The sequence below is a fragment of the Trypanosoma theileri genome (genome assembly GCF_002087225.1).
Source record: "Trypanosoma theileri isolate Edinburgh chromosome Unknown TM35_Tth_5_V1, whole genome shotgun sequence".
Lineage (NCBI taxonomy): Eukaryota > Euglenozoa > Kinetoplastea > Trypanosomatida > Trypanosomatidae > Trypanosoma > Trypanosoma theileri.
This window is the reverse complement of record NW_021639847.1, coordinates 187,026-203,331: the sequence shown is the minus strand read 5'-3', so window position 1 is coordinate 203,331 and position 16,306 is coordinate 187,026. Positions and strand designations below refer to the sequence as shown.

Here is a 16,306-nt window from a genome sequence, read left to right as displayed (position 1 = left end):
AAAAAAAAAAAAAAAAAAAAAAAAAAAACGTCACTCTTGCCAGTTTCATCAGGCTGTAGAGAAAAAAAGAAGAGTAGGAATGTCTCTTCAGTTCACCTACACCCCTCTACGAGAATAAAAGTAGAGAAGAAGAAAACTGCAAGAAAACCATAGATGTACTGTAAGAAGATATAAGAGCGGCTTATTATTATCTCCTTTCATACTCATCTATTTCTGGATCTAATAGGAAAAAGAAAAAAACAAAGCAGAAATCAAAGAGAAAAACATCATAACTATCAGTTCTTTTCTTTTTAATTCTTGCATTTCATACTATTATTACTGTATGTCTCTTTTGTTTTTTCTTTTTTTCTTCCTTTCATTTCTCTTTTTTTTTTATTTCTTTTCTCAGCTTACATGAATACTCACGTTGATTACCACTTACACTCATGTGAAACGCGGCTTCATTGTATTAAGTTTTGTTTTCTTTCCTCATTGTGATTGCCTCCTTCACCATTCTTTATCTAGATATATATATAGATAGATAGATATGGGAAAGGAAGGTGCTTATGCTGGCTATCTATCTACCAACACCTCTACATGCTTACGCATTACGTGTAGAGAAATACAGACAACGCAACAAAAACAAGCAAACAAACAAACAAACAAACAAACGAAAAAGGAAGTAGACCTTTACACACGCACAGAAGTACATCTGTACATATGCATTGCCCTGACTGGTGCAATACAAACGTAACAGTACAAAAACAACCAGATAAAAACAAAAAAGAGAGAAGAAAGAAATGAGCGTGATCAGTAAAAGAAGTCCGGCTTCACCGTATACGGCGTACCCCAAACTATTTAAACAACAACAAGAAAAAGGAAGAAAGAACAACAAAAAAAAAATAGAACAAGTGGTACAGCAACAGATCAACTCATATATATATATATATATATATATATATTAAAGTCTATTGGAATAATGTTAAGGTGTTATATCCTATGAAACCTATTTTTTTTTTTTTACTTTTTTCTTCCACTTTTCATCCACTTTGTTTATTGCGTTTATTTACAGTTTCAAGCTTCCGGAAGTGGAGCCAATGGCATTGTCTTCACATCACCGGCAATGAAGCTGGCGGCCGTCATCTTGCGCACCTGCTCGACTGTTGTGCCCTCTGCCACTTCCTTCAGCACCAGTTGTCCCTTCTCCACATCAAACACGGCGTGTTCAGTGATAATGCGATTGACACAACCCTTGCCGGTTACGGGGAGTTGACAGCGTTCGACAATCTTCGATGTACCCTTCTTATTGCAGTGCATTGTAGTGACGACCACACGTGTGCCGCTGGAGACGAGATCCATCGCCCCACCAGGGCCCTTCACCAGTTTGCCGGGAATCATAAAGTTGGCGAGATCGCCATTGGCGCCAACCTCAAGGGCGCCCAACATGGTGATGTTCATGTGTCCACCGCGGATCATAGCGAATGAGGTGGCGCTGTCGAAGAGCGCAGCACCCGGGAGATACGAGATGGTCTGCTTGCCGGCGTTAATCCAGTCCGCATCCACCTTATCCTCCTCTGGGAATGGACCCATACCAATAAGTCCATTCTCCGACTGCAGGACGACATTCACACCCTGTGGGATGTAGTTCGCCGACTCGGTTGGGATACCAATACCAAGATTCACATACATGCCATCCGCAAACTCAAGTGCCGCGCGGCGAGCAATACGTTGACGTGCCTGTTCTTCCGGTGTTGTGGCGGCCGCAATCTTCGCCACACCGCCCTTTGGAGTGATGGTGCGCTTCTCAATAAGTGTCTGGTAGCGCTCTGGCACCACCACACGATCCACGTAGACGCTTGGGAGATGCACCTCATTCGGGTCGAGTTCGCCATTCTCCACAAGATTCTCCGCCTCTGCAATCACAACGCGACCGCACTGTCCAACGGGAACATTGAAGTTCCGTGCAGTTCCGCGGAAGACGAGATTTCCGCTGCGGTCTGCCTTCCACGCCTTCACAAGTGAGAACTCGGTGCGAATGGCCCGCTCGAGCACATACCAGCGACCATCAATCAATCGTGTCTCCTTTGGCTGCGATTCACTGGCGGCGGAGCCATCGGCGTTGTACTTTGTGATTTGACCGCCCGTCTGCGCGAGTGTGCCGAAGCCGGTGGCGGTGTAAAAGGCGGGAATGCCCGCACCGCCGGCCCGCATACGCTCGGCGAGAGAACCCTGCGGGCAGAACTCGAGTTCCACATCACCCGCCAAGTACTGCTTGGTGAAGATCTTGTTGTTACCGACGTAACTGACAATCATCTTGCGGATCTGCTTGTCCTCGAAGAGAACACCAATACCGTAGCCGTCCACACCCGCACCATCACTGTAAATGCTGAGATCACGCACACCGCGGGCCTTGATCTCCTTCAGTACGGCGTGCGGCATGCCGGAGGTGCCAAAGCCACCAACAGCGAGACTGGCTCCACTCTTAATATCGTCCACAGCCTTGGAAAGAGACATAACCTTGTCTAGGCCTGCCAGAGTGAAAAAAGTACGGCGCATCATCTTTTTGTTTAAAAATAATAAGTAAAAGTGATGTTAATTTCCCTTTTTTTTTTTACTTAATTTAGTAATTCACTATTGTTTTTAAATCTCACCTGGAGGTGTTTGTGTTTTTTTTTTTTTTGTTTGTTTGTTTGTTTCTTCGCGTTTAAGTGTCCGTGAGCGTATATAAATATATAGAGTGCTGCTTATAGGAAGATTATTTCGTTCGGTCCTCTTTTCTTAAGAGGATATATCACAGTATTTCACTAATTCGCGCAATTTTAAAAACTCTACATATGGAGTTGATATAAGTAAACACACACATCATAGAAAGTAAACAAAAGTGGGTGGGGAAAAAAGAGGAATAAGTACAAGTACAAAAACAAAAATAAAATAAAGTTGAAAGCACAACAGCAAGAAAGTAAAGTCAGAAGAACAAAAGAAAGAAAAAAATAATAATAAAACGATTATGTCAATGAATGGGTATCACACAAAACAAAAAACAATGAAAAACGATAACAAATACAAATACAGCACTTTCGAGTGAAATATTCTCATTATTAGACAGATAGATATAAATAAATATATAGAGTAATGAAATAATAACAATAATACTCAATAACGATAATACTAAAGAAAGGTACAAGTAGAGGGAGAGGTGGGGGAGGGTAAAGAAGGGCTCACTGTCCTCTCACCCAATAGTTAAATACTCTGAATGCAAAAAAAAAAAAAAAAAAAAACTTTGCACCATCAATAGAATACACTGACGATAGATCTTTAAACAATAATAACAATTATAATAATTATAAGACAGAGATCAAGAAATATTAAAGACATACACTCTCTTAATTCAAGGTCTCTTGTTTAAAAGGAAGGGGTTGTGAAGAGAAGTTCCCGTTCATCTTCCTCAAGCTGTGCAATTTCTCGCCACAATGTATTTCGCAAATCCAACAATGTTCGCTCCTTTCTCAGCACAGCTTCCTTTTGACTCACAATAAACTCTAGCAAAGCAGCCGAGTCCTCACTTGTGTGAGGGGATGTGGACTGTTCACTTTTATTTGCACGACGGCCACTAGATGGTACACTCATCTCCCGCGCTGATAAATCTTCAAACCGGCGTTGCACCTCACGCAGGGATTCAATAACTTTCACTACGGCCTCCTCCTTCTGCAATTTCCGCTCACGCGTCTCTGTTAGTGCTTTTGCTAAACTCTCTGCTGAGATGGGCACAGGAGGTGCCTTGTACGGTCCAAATGATTGTGTGCCTGGTCGTGATGACTGTAATCGCGACTCTCTGTTGGGGCCTACACTGCGGGGAACAGCAAACATTGGGGTTTCGTACGGTGGAGGTGGAGGTGGAGGTGGAGGCATTGTGAAAAAGGAAGGACTATCTTCGTTAAGTGTATTTCCCTCCGCTGCTGCTGCTGTGGATGCTGAGAGAGGAATATTGTATGTCATTCTAAATTGTTCTATCGCTTGTGCACGAAGATCTGCAGATGCGAGTTCCAATTCCTCCTGTAAATGGCGATGAATTCGATCTTGTTGCCAGCGACTTTCCGGGAGTACTGTCGGTTTACCATTCTCACTTTCACCGTTATTCGTATTCCCATTATCTTTATGATGATTACCATCGGTTTCCGTAGCACTAACAACAACACCAGCAATATTATTATTATTATTATTATTATTATTATTATTATTATTATTATTAGTATCGCCTGATATCACTTTAGGTGTATCTTGAACTTTATTTGTGATATCATTAACATATTCTTGTACCACCTGTAACTGTGTTTCTAGACGAGATACACGTTCATCCAATTGTACCGTGTCTAGTATGAGTTTATCACCACTAGCAGTTGCCTGGCGTGCTATAACACTTTCAATAAGAGCAGCAGCTCCTTCTACTTCTTTTGTCAATAATGCAATGCGTTCATTACATTCTTCATTAGCTGGCATAGTGTTTGTTTGCAATATCGCCGTATTTACTGTCATTTCAAGTTTCTCTAGTCTCTCTGATAATTCCATCATATTTATAGATTGAGAATTCAACATGGGGTTTGCAACAGTATTGTTTGAATCTTCTTCTTTACATGTGAGGTTTATCACTGCTAACTCTGAATTTTTCTTGCAGTCTGAAACGCAGATATCCATTCTAGCATCCAATTCCTCTATTTTTTTAGTAAGTGAAGATTCAACTGTGTAGAGAAGTTTTTGCATTTTTTCACGAACATCATCTGTGATGTGTTGAACCATGTCCTTGTTTTTGAAATCATTTGAGACTTCCACATTCTCCTTCTCTCTTGTCATCATTGTGGAGATGAGGTTTTGCATTTGTTCTTCCAGTTGCCGTATTTGATTCCCTACAACTTCTGTTAATTGTTCCTCTTTCCACTTCTGCTGCAGTTGTGTAATTTCCTCTTGTATTCGATATGTGAAAGAAGTATGACGTTCCTCAAGTGCAGTTGCTTCTCGTCTAAACAGTGTTGGCATGGATTCCACATCTATGATCTTCTCTTCTAATGTATTCAAGTCCTTCTCCAAGAGAGACATTGCTGCCTGTTGTTTGGCCATCACTTCATCACATTGACATACTCGCATCATCGCCTCTTCTGCTGTTAAACGTATATTTTCCATTTCTCTCATCACGTAATCCAATGAATTGTGTTCTTCTTTCGCATTTACACCATTCTGTGTATTCTGCACTCCACTATCATCACTAGATGTCATCACAGCAGCAGCAGCAGCACCCGCACTGTTCATCATATCCCGTCGTTGAGCTGCAATCATATACGCCTCCAGTTCAGTGAGGCGCTGCACGAGATCTCGATTCTGAAACTCCACACGATCCTGCAGTGCCTGCAGAGCCACCAAATCCGCCTGCTGCGCGCAGTTGATGAGTTCCTTCATCTCAGTAACAAAGGTGATGAATTCCTCCACTGGCACTACTTGTTGTTTGATTGGTGTGTGGTTTGAACGACGATGGGCAGCGGATGGGGGTGTTGTTATTGTTGTTGTGGATATTGTGGAGGTTGCTGTTAATGGAAGGGGTTCCTCACACGCCAGACGTGCACGCAACTGACGGTTCTGCTGCTCTAATGCATCGCGTATTCGTTGCTGTTGTTGCTCTCGTGCACGTATGAGATCTGCAAAGGAAGTGGACTCACGTACTCCACCGATTGGAGACTCTTCCATTGGAGAGCAGAGAGATAATCCTGTGCTCATCTGACTGTTTTCCTGCGACATGTTTTTTTTTTTTTTGTTGTTGTTGTTTGTTTGTTTGTTTCTTTTTACTATGGTTGCTCTTATTCTCTGATGATGATGATTATTATTATTAATATTATTATATATATTATGTTGGTTTCTCTTTTTCTATTACTTGCCGTCGTATACCTCTCTAGGGTTTCTCTCTCTCTTTCTCTCTAACTGTCCTTTTGTACTGTGGTGGAACTAATTCTCTTGGCGAGGCGGTGAGGTGCAAATATCCCTTTGTTGGTACAACTGCAGAGATAATGGAAATAACAGTTCCAATAATAATGATAATAATAACAATAATAACAAGAAAGGGAAATAACAAGAATAGCAAAAAGAGAAATATATATATATATATATATATATATAATTATATAATTACAAATATTTATTGCTAGAGAGATATCAAGATCAAGAGATCGTTACCGCAACAGCAACAAGAATTACACAAATCGCTTCTCAAAGCCAGACTTCACATGTACACACACAAAAAAAAAAGAACGCCACTATCAGACGCAAAATAATAGCAAAGAGCCAATGACAACAAAAGAAAAAAACAGGAGGTATGCACATCAGTCTAATAAAAAAAAACGAAAGCACCAAAAGTAAAAAAAAGTTGTTCTCACAAGAGAGAAAAGAGAAAAATAATCTAATGTTTGGATTAATATATTCCATACCGAAATAAATGCCCATCCAAATTCTTTCTTCTTTATTCTATTCTTTACCACAAATCAGAAGAAGAACAAAAAAACAAAAGATGGATAGAAGAAGAAAAAAAAAAGATTTATGCTCCTCTTGCGAGAAAAAAAAAAAAAAAGATTTTTTTTTCTCTTACAAATGTATCTAAGAAAAGGTCTGTGTACGGCGTGGAAGAATAGCCCCAGAGACGCTACGTGCACTATTACTTTCCAGATTCTCTATTTCTCTTGTGTAATGCAGTCTTGGTACTGTTGACAATCCATTCCCAGATGATGGAATTTTGCATGGAGAAATATCCACAATACGGTCTTGCTGCTGATGCTGAAAGAGATTAGTCGCCGTTCGCAGACCTTGCGATTGGAATGATGGTGGTGGTGGTGTTGGTGCCCGTGAGACGTTGATGGATGGTGGTGAGAGAAAATCTTTATCACGGTGTGAACGTGAATCGGGTGTTCGCTCCACTTCACACAAAACTGCAGATGGAAGATTCCACGATGGAGCCGCAGACGACGTCATTGCACTTGTGGCTCTACTTGCATTGGTTGAACTGGAGTATGATGGAACTCCACTCATGGAGTGTGTATGGCCACAGGATGTGCTTATACTTCCATTGCGACCCATGATGACTTTTGATGGGGGAGCCGCAACTGTAGTAGTAGTAGTAGTAGTAGTAGTATTGTTGGTATAGTTTGTCTGTGAAAGCGGTAATACAGATCCACGATTGGTATTGTTATTATTGTTGCTATTACTGCTGTTATGATGTTGGTTGTGGTTGATGTTGATATTCGTGCTGGTGTTGTTATCACTGTGACTATTACTACTACTGTTGATGTGATGAATGTGTGTAGAAGCGGCGGTGGTACTCCCATCGGTGTAGTGATGATCGCCAAGCGCCAATGGGGCCTCTCCGCAGAGTTGACGGTGTTGTGTGGAGGTTGGGGGAATCACACCGTGTTCGAGAAGCCCCGCCCGCATACATTCCCAAATATCCGTCATTTGCTTTACAATGGCCTTTTCCCAATCCGCTATACTCTTTGTTACTTTTGCGGTATTTGTCTCCATTTGACGTGCGTTATTCTCTAATAGTCGACATAAGTTCTTCATCACCCGTGCGAGTTCCTCCAACATCATGAGATTCGAATTCCCCACATTATCGTCTCTCGGTAGTAGTGATGATTGTTCACAACTGCGAGTCACCCGTCGTGGGGGACTCAGTAATAAACGGTGAACAGCATCCATATCCACATCCGTGCGAAATGCCTCTCGTACATTATTATTATTATAATTAATATTATTATTAATATTATTATTATTATTATTATTATTATTATTATTAATATGGTATTCTTGTTGCCAACGCCTTACAGCTGTTCGTGCCATATCTGCATGTGCCTCCACCTTCACCGCAATGACACGCATAGATTGTATAAACGGTTCCTTTAGTGTATTACTCTCTAATGTGGACTGTTCAATTGAGTGGGCCGCCCCCCGCACGGCATTCCGTACACTCTGCCGAACATCTTCTAAACACTCCGCGGCGCGGTGCATAATTAACGCCGCCTCACGATCACCATCTAAACGTGCGAGTTCATCCTTTAATGCTGTCATCTCTCCTTGTGTGCGTTGTTGTTCTCGCTGGTATCGCACACACTCTTGTTTCAATCGCCGTAATTCCTCTTGTTGTTGTTCTATACATAATCCATTGTTTTGTGTATTCCGCACATGCCGTTGAAGAGTAACTGTTGTGGTCGCCACGTGTTCCCCAACTCGTTGTTCAACTTGACGAAGTGCACTTGAGAGAACAGCGAGTTTCGCCTCCATTTCCTCAACAAATGTATTGGATGCTGTTTGAAGTGTTTGCATCATACTTTCCTGTCGTCTTACTTTCTCTCGTTTTAAGTGTAAAAGACAATTCGTTACTTTAGATTCCAACATGGCGGATGTGAGTAGTGTGGCATTTGTTAACTGTATAGATGAAGCGGGTGTGGAAGGAGATGATGTCAACATGCTTGTGGATATCGTACCATCTGTATTACTCTCCTGTGTGTGTGTAGAGTCTTCACTCATCATAACAATCTCTCCAGAGTGTATGGCCTCACGGAGGGCATCAATCACTTCACTATTCTTCACAAACGGCAGTGGATGACTCCACTCCTGCACTCGCAATAACTCCAGCAGTCGTTGGGTGTAGAGTTGATACAACACCCGTGTCTCCTCTGAAACCCGTAATCGACTGATGAGTGTCTTCTCACGCTGGAGGGCCGCCGCCAGTTCCTTTTCACGATCCCGCAGTGTTGTCTCTAGTGATTGACGGACACGGGCATAAGAGGAGTCTTCTCCATCTATGCGTGGTTCTTGCAGCTCGTGTGGAATAGAACCGCCTCTACGGTAGTTCAACACATCTGTTTCTTCTAATAAACCCCGCGATGGTTGTTTGGTCGGTGTGTTGAACGGTCTATTATTATTATTATTATTATTACTATTAGTCGTGGCAGACTGCGCCACTCGCACACGAAATGAACGACTCTCTGTTGTCCCCATCAAACCCATGCCAGTGTTGTTGTCATTGTTGTTATTATGAATATTATTATTATTATTATTATTATTATTAGAATAGTTGTTATTGATATTGCTGGTATTGCCGTTAGTAATACTACTACTTCTACTTCTACTGCGGTTTGGCCCAACAACGATGGACCGATGTTCCGTAAATCCCTGCAAACACGAGGCGGTGGACCGCATTGGCAGTGCAGTCGTGTCTGTCATCTTCCATACAGTAGTGGAGGGAAAAGTAGGTGTAATGAACAGACGAATACGGATCTAAATAAATGCGATACAAAGAATAACAATAATACTAACAACGAGAATCTCCACAATAACAAAGGAATAACTAAGAAAAAAAAAAAAGAAGTAACGAATAAACTAATCGAAATAACGTAAAAAGTTAACGACAGAAACGGTGTCTTTTTTCTTCTTTTTTTTTTGGCCAGTGATCACACTTGGTTTAAATCCCTACAAAATCAGAGAAGAAAGCACTACTAATAATGAGAATAATGTGATCGCTCGTTAGGTGTAACAGAAATGAAGACCCCCAAACCAGCACTTGCAGAAAATAAAAAAAAAGGGGAAAAAAAAAGAAAATAAATAAATAATAATAATAAAACGATATTCACAGTCGTACATTTACATATTTATATATATATATATATATACAAACATGGCTATAGACAAAAGCGTCAAACATATGTAGTGTGATCATAAGAAGGAATTTAAAGAAAAAAAACTCGTTAAATAAATAAATACACACACAGAAAGAGATTGATATGTAAACAGGGGTAAATATTTATTTATTTATATTTTCTATTCAGCCACATTTACACACTACTGTCTCCAAAATAATAAACAAAAAAAAAAACAGTGAAATATAAAGATGAGGGAGTTAAGAAGAAAAAAAAAAAAAGAATTAATGTTCATAAGAATTTTTTCTTTTCTGGAAACTCTCTATACGCAGAAACGTCATTCCCCTCTATGGATCTTCAGCTCCGTTGGAGAAATAACTGTATAAACAACAAAGAAAAGGAAGAAAAAAAGAAAAAAAAAAAAGAAACAAACGTCTCTTTGAGAAAGGAGCATCTATGGTATTCGTACACAAACAAACTCTTTACCTTTTTCTCTTTATACTTGTTTATATGCACTAAAAGAGTGTTTACCCTTCTTATTATGGTTCTTTTATTATTTATGTTTTTTTTTTTTTTAATTTCTAAAGGATGAGCCTCTCTCTCTCTCTCTACCTACCTCTCTCCATCGCTTCACCGTAATCCCATGAGTCAATTCACACTCTAGAAACACAGCATATATATATATATATATCCTTTTTCTTCCTCTGTGTATATATATGTCTGTATGTACGTGTGAAATGGTGGATTCCTTCTTCTCTACAGTCCCCCTGCTAAAGAGCGGAGATGCAACATCTCTGCCAAGTGTGCCGTGGACTCGCGGCCCTCCACAATCACAACATCACGCCGCACATAATCCCGCAGCGGCGGCACGAGAAAATCTTCTGTGTTCGTCACACAATCATTCCAGTGGGCCACAGGCACAAGTGGAGATAATCCAGCCGTTGTTGGACCTTCATGGCCAAACACCACCACAAATGATTCTTCTGTTTGTGCCAATAATTGTTGTCGCTCCTGTTGTTGTTGTTGTTGTTCCTGTTGCCGCTGTGCGGCTGCGGTGATGGTCCGCGGTAGAGGACAGGAGAGAAGTACCGGGCGAACCTCTCGTGTGTATTTACCCAATCCTCTCTCCACTGTTAATGTATACAAGAGTCGTTCTGTTAATACCGCTAGTCGAAAGGGTGAACCGAATGTTTCTAATGCGGTGGAGGCATTTGTGGGATCACTTGGCTTTGCGTAATGAATGCCTTTTGTGCTTTGAATCATTCCCGGCTGCATCAATGCACTCGTAGCGGCGGCGACGGACTCTTGTAGAGATTGCGCTTCCTGCACGGCGGCTGTAAAAGCTCTACAATTTGGATCGGCATCAATGATATCATGTGCACGCCAGAACTGTTCTCGGCGGAATTCACGTAACTTATCTTGTACAGATGATATTTCACTTCTATTCCCTCTTTCTCTCTCGCCTTCCTCTTCCTCAATAAAGATATTACTTGGTGGTACAGCCGCAAGAAAGGCTGTAAAGAGTGTACAGACATCAAAGGTAGACACTTCCACACTATATCCCGCCGTTCGTGCCACACAACGAATTTGTGTAGGACTTCTAATAAAACTCCCTCGTGTTCGCAGTAATTGTTTCAGTTCCTGATGGACAAGTCTCTGTGATTCTATCTTCACATCATCCGGCACTTCCCGCCAGGGTTGTTGGGCTAACTTTGCCGAGACCCCACAGCGTGCTAACAGCTGCCGCAGTGTACCCACTCCATCCTCCACGTGGTGTAGACTTAAGAGACTCGCCACTACGGGATGATACCACATCGCTCCCCATAGTGAGAAGTGACGTAAAAGGAAAAGTTGATCCTCATCAAAGTTCACAAGCTGCATTGTATTAGTAGAGGCGGCAACCTTGTGAAATCGATTAATATTCTCATCCGTGACATCATCTAATGGACCACGACGAATGCCTTTTCGAAGGGTGACTTCATTATGTAAACGTCGCATCTCTACTAAATAAGTTCCATAGTCAATGAGACGTCTAGTAAAGAGATCACAAACGCCTACAGCCGCATGCCACAACACTGGCTCCTTCACACGATTGAGAAGAATCGCTAAATCATATACTTCAAGTGCGCAACTCTTTCCACCGCACTCCGCAGCATAATACATTTGTTCTAAAAACTCTGGAACTCCTTCATTCATCCAATCAAGTCGTTCTTGACTTTGCGAAGGGGTCATTTCATTCTCATCTTCCTCCATATCATCATCATCATCACTAGTGTCACTACCGTCGCTGCTATACTCACTCCCATCATCATCATCATCCTCATCCTTATCTGCATCACTATTTCCATATGCACGTAAACGACGTCGTTCTCTGCGTGTTTGACGACGTCGACGTCGACGACGTTCTCGCCGTTGTTGATCACGAAAGAAGTTATCAACTTCCTCGTGAATACGTTCGCGTCCCCAGACTATGAGTCGTGTATTATCATCTGCGCGAAGATTGTCCAGAAGGAATGGTCGATAGGAGTCTAATACCACTACAATGTGTCGTTGGAGATCAAAGAAAGATCGCAATGCCACTGGGGCACCGAGACCAATGAGAACAAAGAGTTCATCCACAGGCGGCTCATCATCACTGAGTCTCTCTGTATCCTGCGCCTGGCTTGTACGTTGAATCACCTCTCTCGCCTCTGCATATTCAAAGATAGGATGGAGGTTAAAAGGAATAAAACAGGCCTTTAAGAGAGAAGTCAGTGTAAGAGATGCGGCGGCCGCATCGGCGTGATAGGCCACAAACAACTGAATGGGTTTACGGGTTGTCTGGTAGAAGCGATTTATGTGCTCCCACGGAGTTGGAGAGTCACTCATATCTCTCTATCTATTATTATGGATATACTTTACAAAAAAGAAAGGAAAAAAAAAAGAAATAATAATTATTGAGAGAAGAGGTATAAGGAAAATTATCTTTTATTCACAAAGAATTTCAATCATCAGAAATCTTCCTTTCTAATTATCAACAATTTTTGTATCTAACGATAAGAGGAAACGAAACAGTTTTTTTTTTTTTTTCAATTCCCCTATATATTTTTTTTTTTCCCATAGACCCTTCAGAAGAAATAAAAAAGAATATATATATATATATATATATATATATACTTTTACTTAACGGCAGTATGGATAGCATTGCGATATGGTTTCTTGAATAAGCAAAGGTGTAATGCGTAATATAGTCTCATCAAGCTTAGCTCTACCCTCTTCAACAGCCTTATTCACAAGAACACTTTCCGAAACAATATCAACACAATAGTTTACATTTCTATTGTTTTTTGTATGTTCGATAGAATTATAATCATTATTATTATTGTTTTGCAAATTTTGTTTTTGTTTTAAAATATTCAAACCAATTTCTTGTCGACGTAAATACCATCGCCGCATTACTTGAAACATTGTGCTTGGCATCGTGTGCTGCAGTAAGAACTCCCCGTTGATCTGAACCATGCGGAATGCCTCCTGCATACATACATCCTCCATTGCCAAACTCTCTCTCACGCCTGTAGTAGAGGCTGATGTCATGTCTAATTGTTTTTTTTCCATCTTTGTTAACCAGAGAATAATATCATCTGTACTCCAATGTAATGGATCTGTTCGTGGGAGTTGTGGATCCCCATGGGGATCACCCAAGGCATTAAGAATAACACACATCAAGGACTCTGGTACCTGCGAGATCTCACGACGATTTGAAACTGAAATATTACTCGACGTTATTGGTAATTCTGAATGATTTGATGTTTGCATGTGTTTTTTTTCTTCTGTTAGAAATCGTGGAAGCGGCATGGAATATTCATTTTCCACATCCATTATGGCATCTGTAGAGTCTTCCATTTCATGGTCTCTTTGACTGTTGTTATTATTATTATTATTGCTATTGTGATAATTATTATTATTATTATTATTATTATTATTATTATTATTATTATTATTATTATCATTCCTCTTGTTGTTGTTGTTGTTGTTATCATCCATATTACTGCTACTCAGTTCCTTTTCCACATACTCTTCATAACTTGTATAGTTCTTCTCAAATAATTTCCTTCGTGCCTCTAATTCAGATGAGTGGAGTTCCTCCATAGTGAGAGACCTTGTTAGTGTTCCTTCATCTAATGTATCTTTTTCCTTCACATTTCCCTCTTTTTGCATTTTCTTTACCGAGAGTCGTCCTATTGTAGTAAACCTAGACCACTCTGGTCCAAAGTGGGCTGTGCGTATCTCTTCACTTGCCGCTGCATTCGCAAAGGCATCCATGTCTACATTACTCCAGGCACTATAAAAACCATCTGAAGGATCTTTAGAAGAGGCAACTTCACCAAAGGGATCATTAGGAGATAAGGAACGGTGTTTCAGTGTACGTCGTACACTTAACAGGGCAGTGTATGGTCCATCTATGTGTATATGATTTGGTATGTGCAGGAGATTTAAAATACGCAATGAAGCTCGAGTAGGAGTTCTCAGTGATGTTTCCCTCATTCTCATCATTAGCATTTTTGCTACACTAATAATAATAATAATAATAATAATAATAATAATAATAATATCTATTTTCTTTATATCGTCACAATCACCACTAACACAACAGACATTAACAAATACAAGCACTCTACTCCTACAACTCTCAACAGTAGTGAGCGCTTCGTTGTTACACTTATATATATATATATATGGTAGGAAAAAGAAAAAGAGAAGAAAACAATTAAAAAAGATTTTTGTTTTTCCGGCAAGGTACGTAAAGTAAAGTAGTGATGTACATTCTCATCAGTAACCTCATTATTATCACTTTAAATGACGTGCATTGTATCTCGACCATCAACACCACCAACAATGACAAGGTGTCTCTTACTTTCTCTCCAGCCCCCTATTTTCCCGCTTCAACGTTTTTTTTTTTTTTTTTTTTTTTTTTTTTTTTTTTTTAGCATTAAAATTTTCTTTTTGATACGCACATGTATTGTGCAAGAACGAGCTTCACCCTGGAAGGGGACAGGGTTCAGCCACAAAAAAAAAAAAAAGATAATCATATTAATAATCATCATATTAGTAATAATAATAATAATAATAAAAACAGATCTTCCTAGAAGCTGTTGGGCTAGGATGTATACCCTGTAGGATGTGCCTGATGGAACCTCCACGCGGAGGCGATGATCTTGTCAATGTTGTCGTACTTGAGCTGCCAGCCGAGCACCGACGCCGCCTCGGCCCCGGAGGCCACCAACACCGGCGGGTCGCCCAGTCGCCGCTCGCACTCCTTCACGGGAATCGGATGGCCCGTCACGCGGCGGGCGGCGTCGATGACTTCCCGCACGGAATAGCCGTGCGAGGTGCCGAGATTGAAGGCCGAGAAGAACCGCGACTTGTCGTCCGGGCCGAGTTTGGCCAAGAAGTCCAACGCACACAAATGCGCCGTGGCGAGATCGTAGACATGCACGTAGTCCCGCACGCACGTCCCATCGGGTGTGGGATAGTCCGTTCCGAAGATAGAGACAAAGTCCTGCACAGGCGGCAATTGTCGTTCGCGTCGGCGTTTGTTGATTTCCTCCGCCAGTGGCACGCGGAGAATGAGAGGAATGAGGTGCGTTTCGGGTTCATGATCTTCGCCAATATCACCATCCTCGTCGGCTCCACAGGCGTTGAAGTAACGCAAACAAACACTCTTAATTCCATACGCCTGTGCACAGTCCTTCAGAAGCCATTCAGCTACCAGTTTGGTCTCTCCATATGGACTTTCAGGGTTTTTCTTCGCATCTGGACGAATAGGTTCCATGCTCACACTTCCTGACGTTAAGGCCGCAGGATTACCGAAGAGTGCTGCTGTGCTGGAGAAGACAATCTTATCACATTTATGATGCCGCATGACTTGCAATAGTCGAATAATGCCAATAACGTTGTTATCATAATACAACAATGGGTCTCGTACACTTTCTGGAACCACAATAGAGGCACACATATGCACCACCGCATCAATAGGGGCATGGCGAGTGAAAACATCATTTAAAAAGTTTACATCTCGCACATCCCCAACCTCCAGTACGGCAAAACGCTCCGATTTCCCGTCTTCATTGGTTCCACTTACGCCTTCCTTCTTTTCCGTAAGAAGTCCTTTTCTCAAGGCATTCTCTTTGGTATCAATATGATCCGATCGACCGTGCGTTGCATCCAGACTGTCAAGTATAATTACATTATGAGAAGTACGGCGTAATAACGACCGCACGAAATGAGTTCCGATGTATCCCGCCCCTCCACAAACCAAAATCTTCATTCTTTTTCTTTTTTTCTTCTTTTTTGTTGTTTCGCTTTCTATAATACTTTTGGTGTCTGTTTCTTTCTTTGTCTGTGTGTTTCTTTCTTTTTTCCTCCTTTTATAAACAAAAGGAAATCAATCAAATTATTTTTCTTGCTTTATAATATCTTCTTGAAAATAGAAAATAAATAACAGGAAAAAATGAAAAAAAAAAGGATTTTTTTTTTTTTTTTTAATTGAAAAGAAGTTAAAAACACCAAGGAAAATACAGCAGACACCCGTCAGGGAAAAAAAGTAAATACATACTCACACACAATCCAAATAATAATAATAATAATAATAATAATAATAATAATAATAATAATAATAA

The 16,306-nt window shown here is 40.8% G+C and overlaps 6 protein-coding genes across 6 annotated transcripts; all 6 read right to left on the bottom strand.

Moving 5' to 3' along the window:
- Positions 1–1,053: 1,053 nt before the first annotated feature.
- Positions 1,054–2,538, bottom strand: TM35_000051740 (putative succinyl-coA:3-ketoacid-coenzyme A transferase,mitochondrial precursor; the record flags this gene model as incomplete). The annotated part of the gene is made up of 1 exon (XM_029022829.1): positions 1,054–2,538. One exon carries the CDS (start codon positions 2,536–2,538, stop codon positions 1,054–1,056), a length of 1,485 nt encoding a protein of 494 aa, XP_028885644.1.
- An 843-nt stretch (positions 2,539–3,381) lies between these two features.
- On the bottom strand, positions 3,382–5,763 carry TM35_000051730 (uncharacterized protein; the record flags this gene model as incomplete). Its single annotated transcript, XM_029022828.1, has 1 exon — positions 3,382–5,763. One exon carries the CDS (start codon positions 5,761–5,763, stop codon positions 3,382–3,384), a length of 2,382 nt encoding a protein of 793 aa, XP_028885643.1.
- Positions 5,764–6,612: 849 nt separating this feature from the next.
- On the bottom strand, positions 6,613–9,234 carry TM35_000051720 (uncharacterized protein; the record flags this gene model as incomplete). Its single annotated transcript, XM_029022827.1, has 1 exon — positions 6,613–9,234. The coding sequence occupies one exon, from the start codon at positions 9,232–9,234 to the stop codon at positions 6,613–6,615; it is 2,622 nt and encodes an 873-aa protein (XP_028885642.1).
- A 1,169-nt stretch (positions 9,235–10,403) lies between these two features.
- TM35_000051710 (cell division cycle protein 45 (CDC45)) lies at positions 10,404–12,515 on the bottom strand (the record flags this gene model as incomplete). The annotated part of the gene is made up of 1 exon (XM_029022826.1): positions 10,404–12,515. One exon carries the CDS (start codon positions 12,513–12,515, stop codon positions 10,404–10,406), a length of 2,112 nt encoding a protein of 703 aa, XP_028885641.1.
- A 294-nt stretch (positions 12,516–12,809) lies between these two features.
- On the bottom strand, positions 12,810–14,180 carry TM35_000051700 (uncharacterized protein; the record flags this gene model as incomplete). The annotated part of the gene is made up of 1 exon (XM_029022825.1): positions 12,810–14,180. One exon carries the CDS (start codon positions 14,178–14,180, stop codon positions 12,810–12,812), a length of 1,371 nt encoding a protein of 456 aa, XP_028885640.1.
- A 604-nt stretch (positions 14,181–14,784) lies between these two features.
- TM35_000051690 (putative UDP-galactose 4-epimerase) lies at positions 14,785–15,954 on the bottom strand (the record flags this gene model as incomplete). The annotated part of the gene is made up of 1 exon (XM_029022824.1): positions 14,785–15,954. The coding sequence occupies one exon, from the start codon at positions 15,952–15,954 to the stop codon at positions 14,785–14,787; it is 1,170 nt and encodes a 389-aa protein (XP_028885639.1).
- Positions 15,955–16,306: the final 352 nt, after the last annotated feature.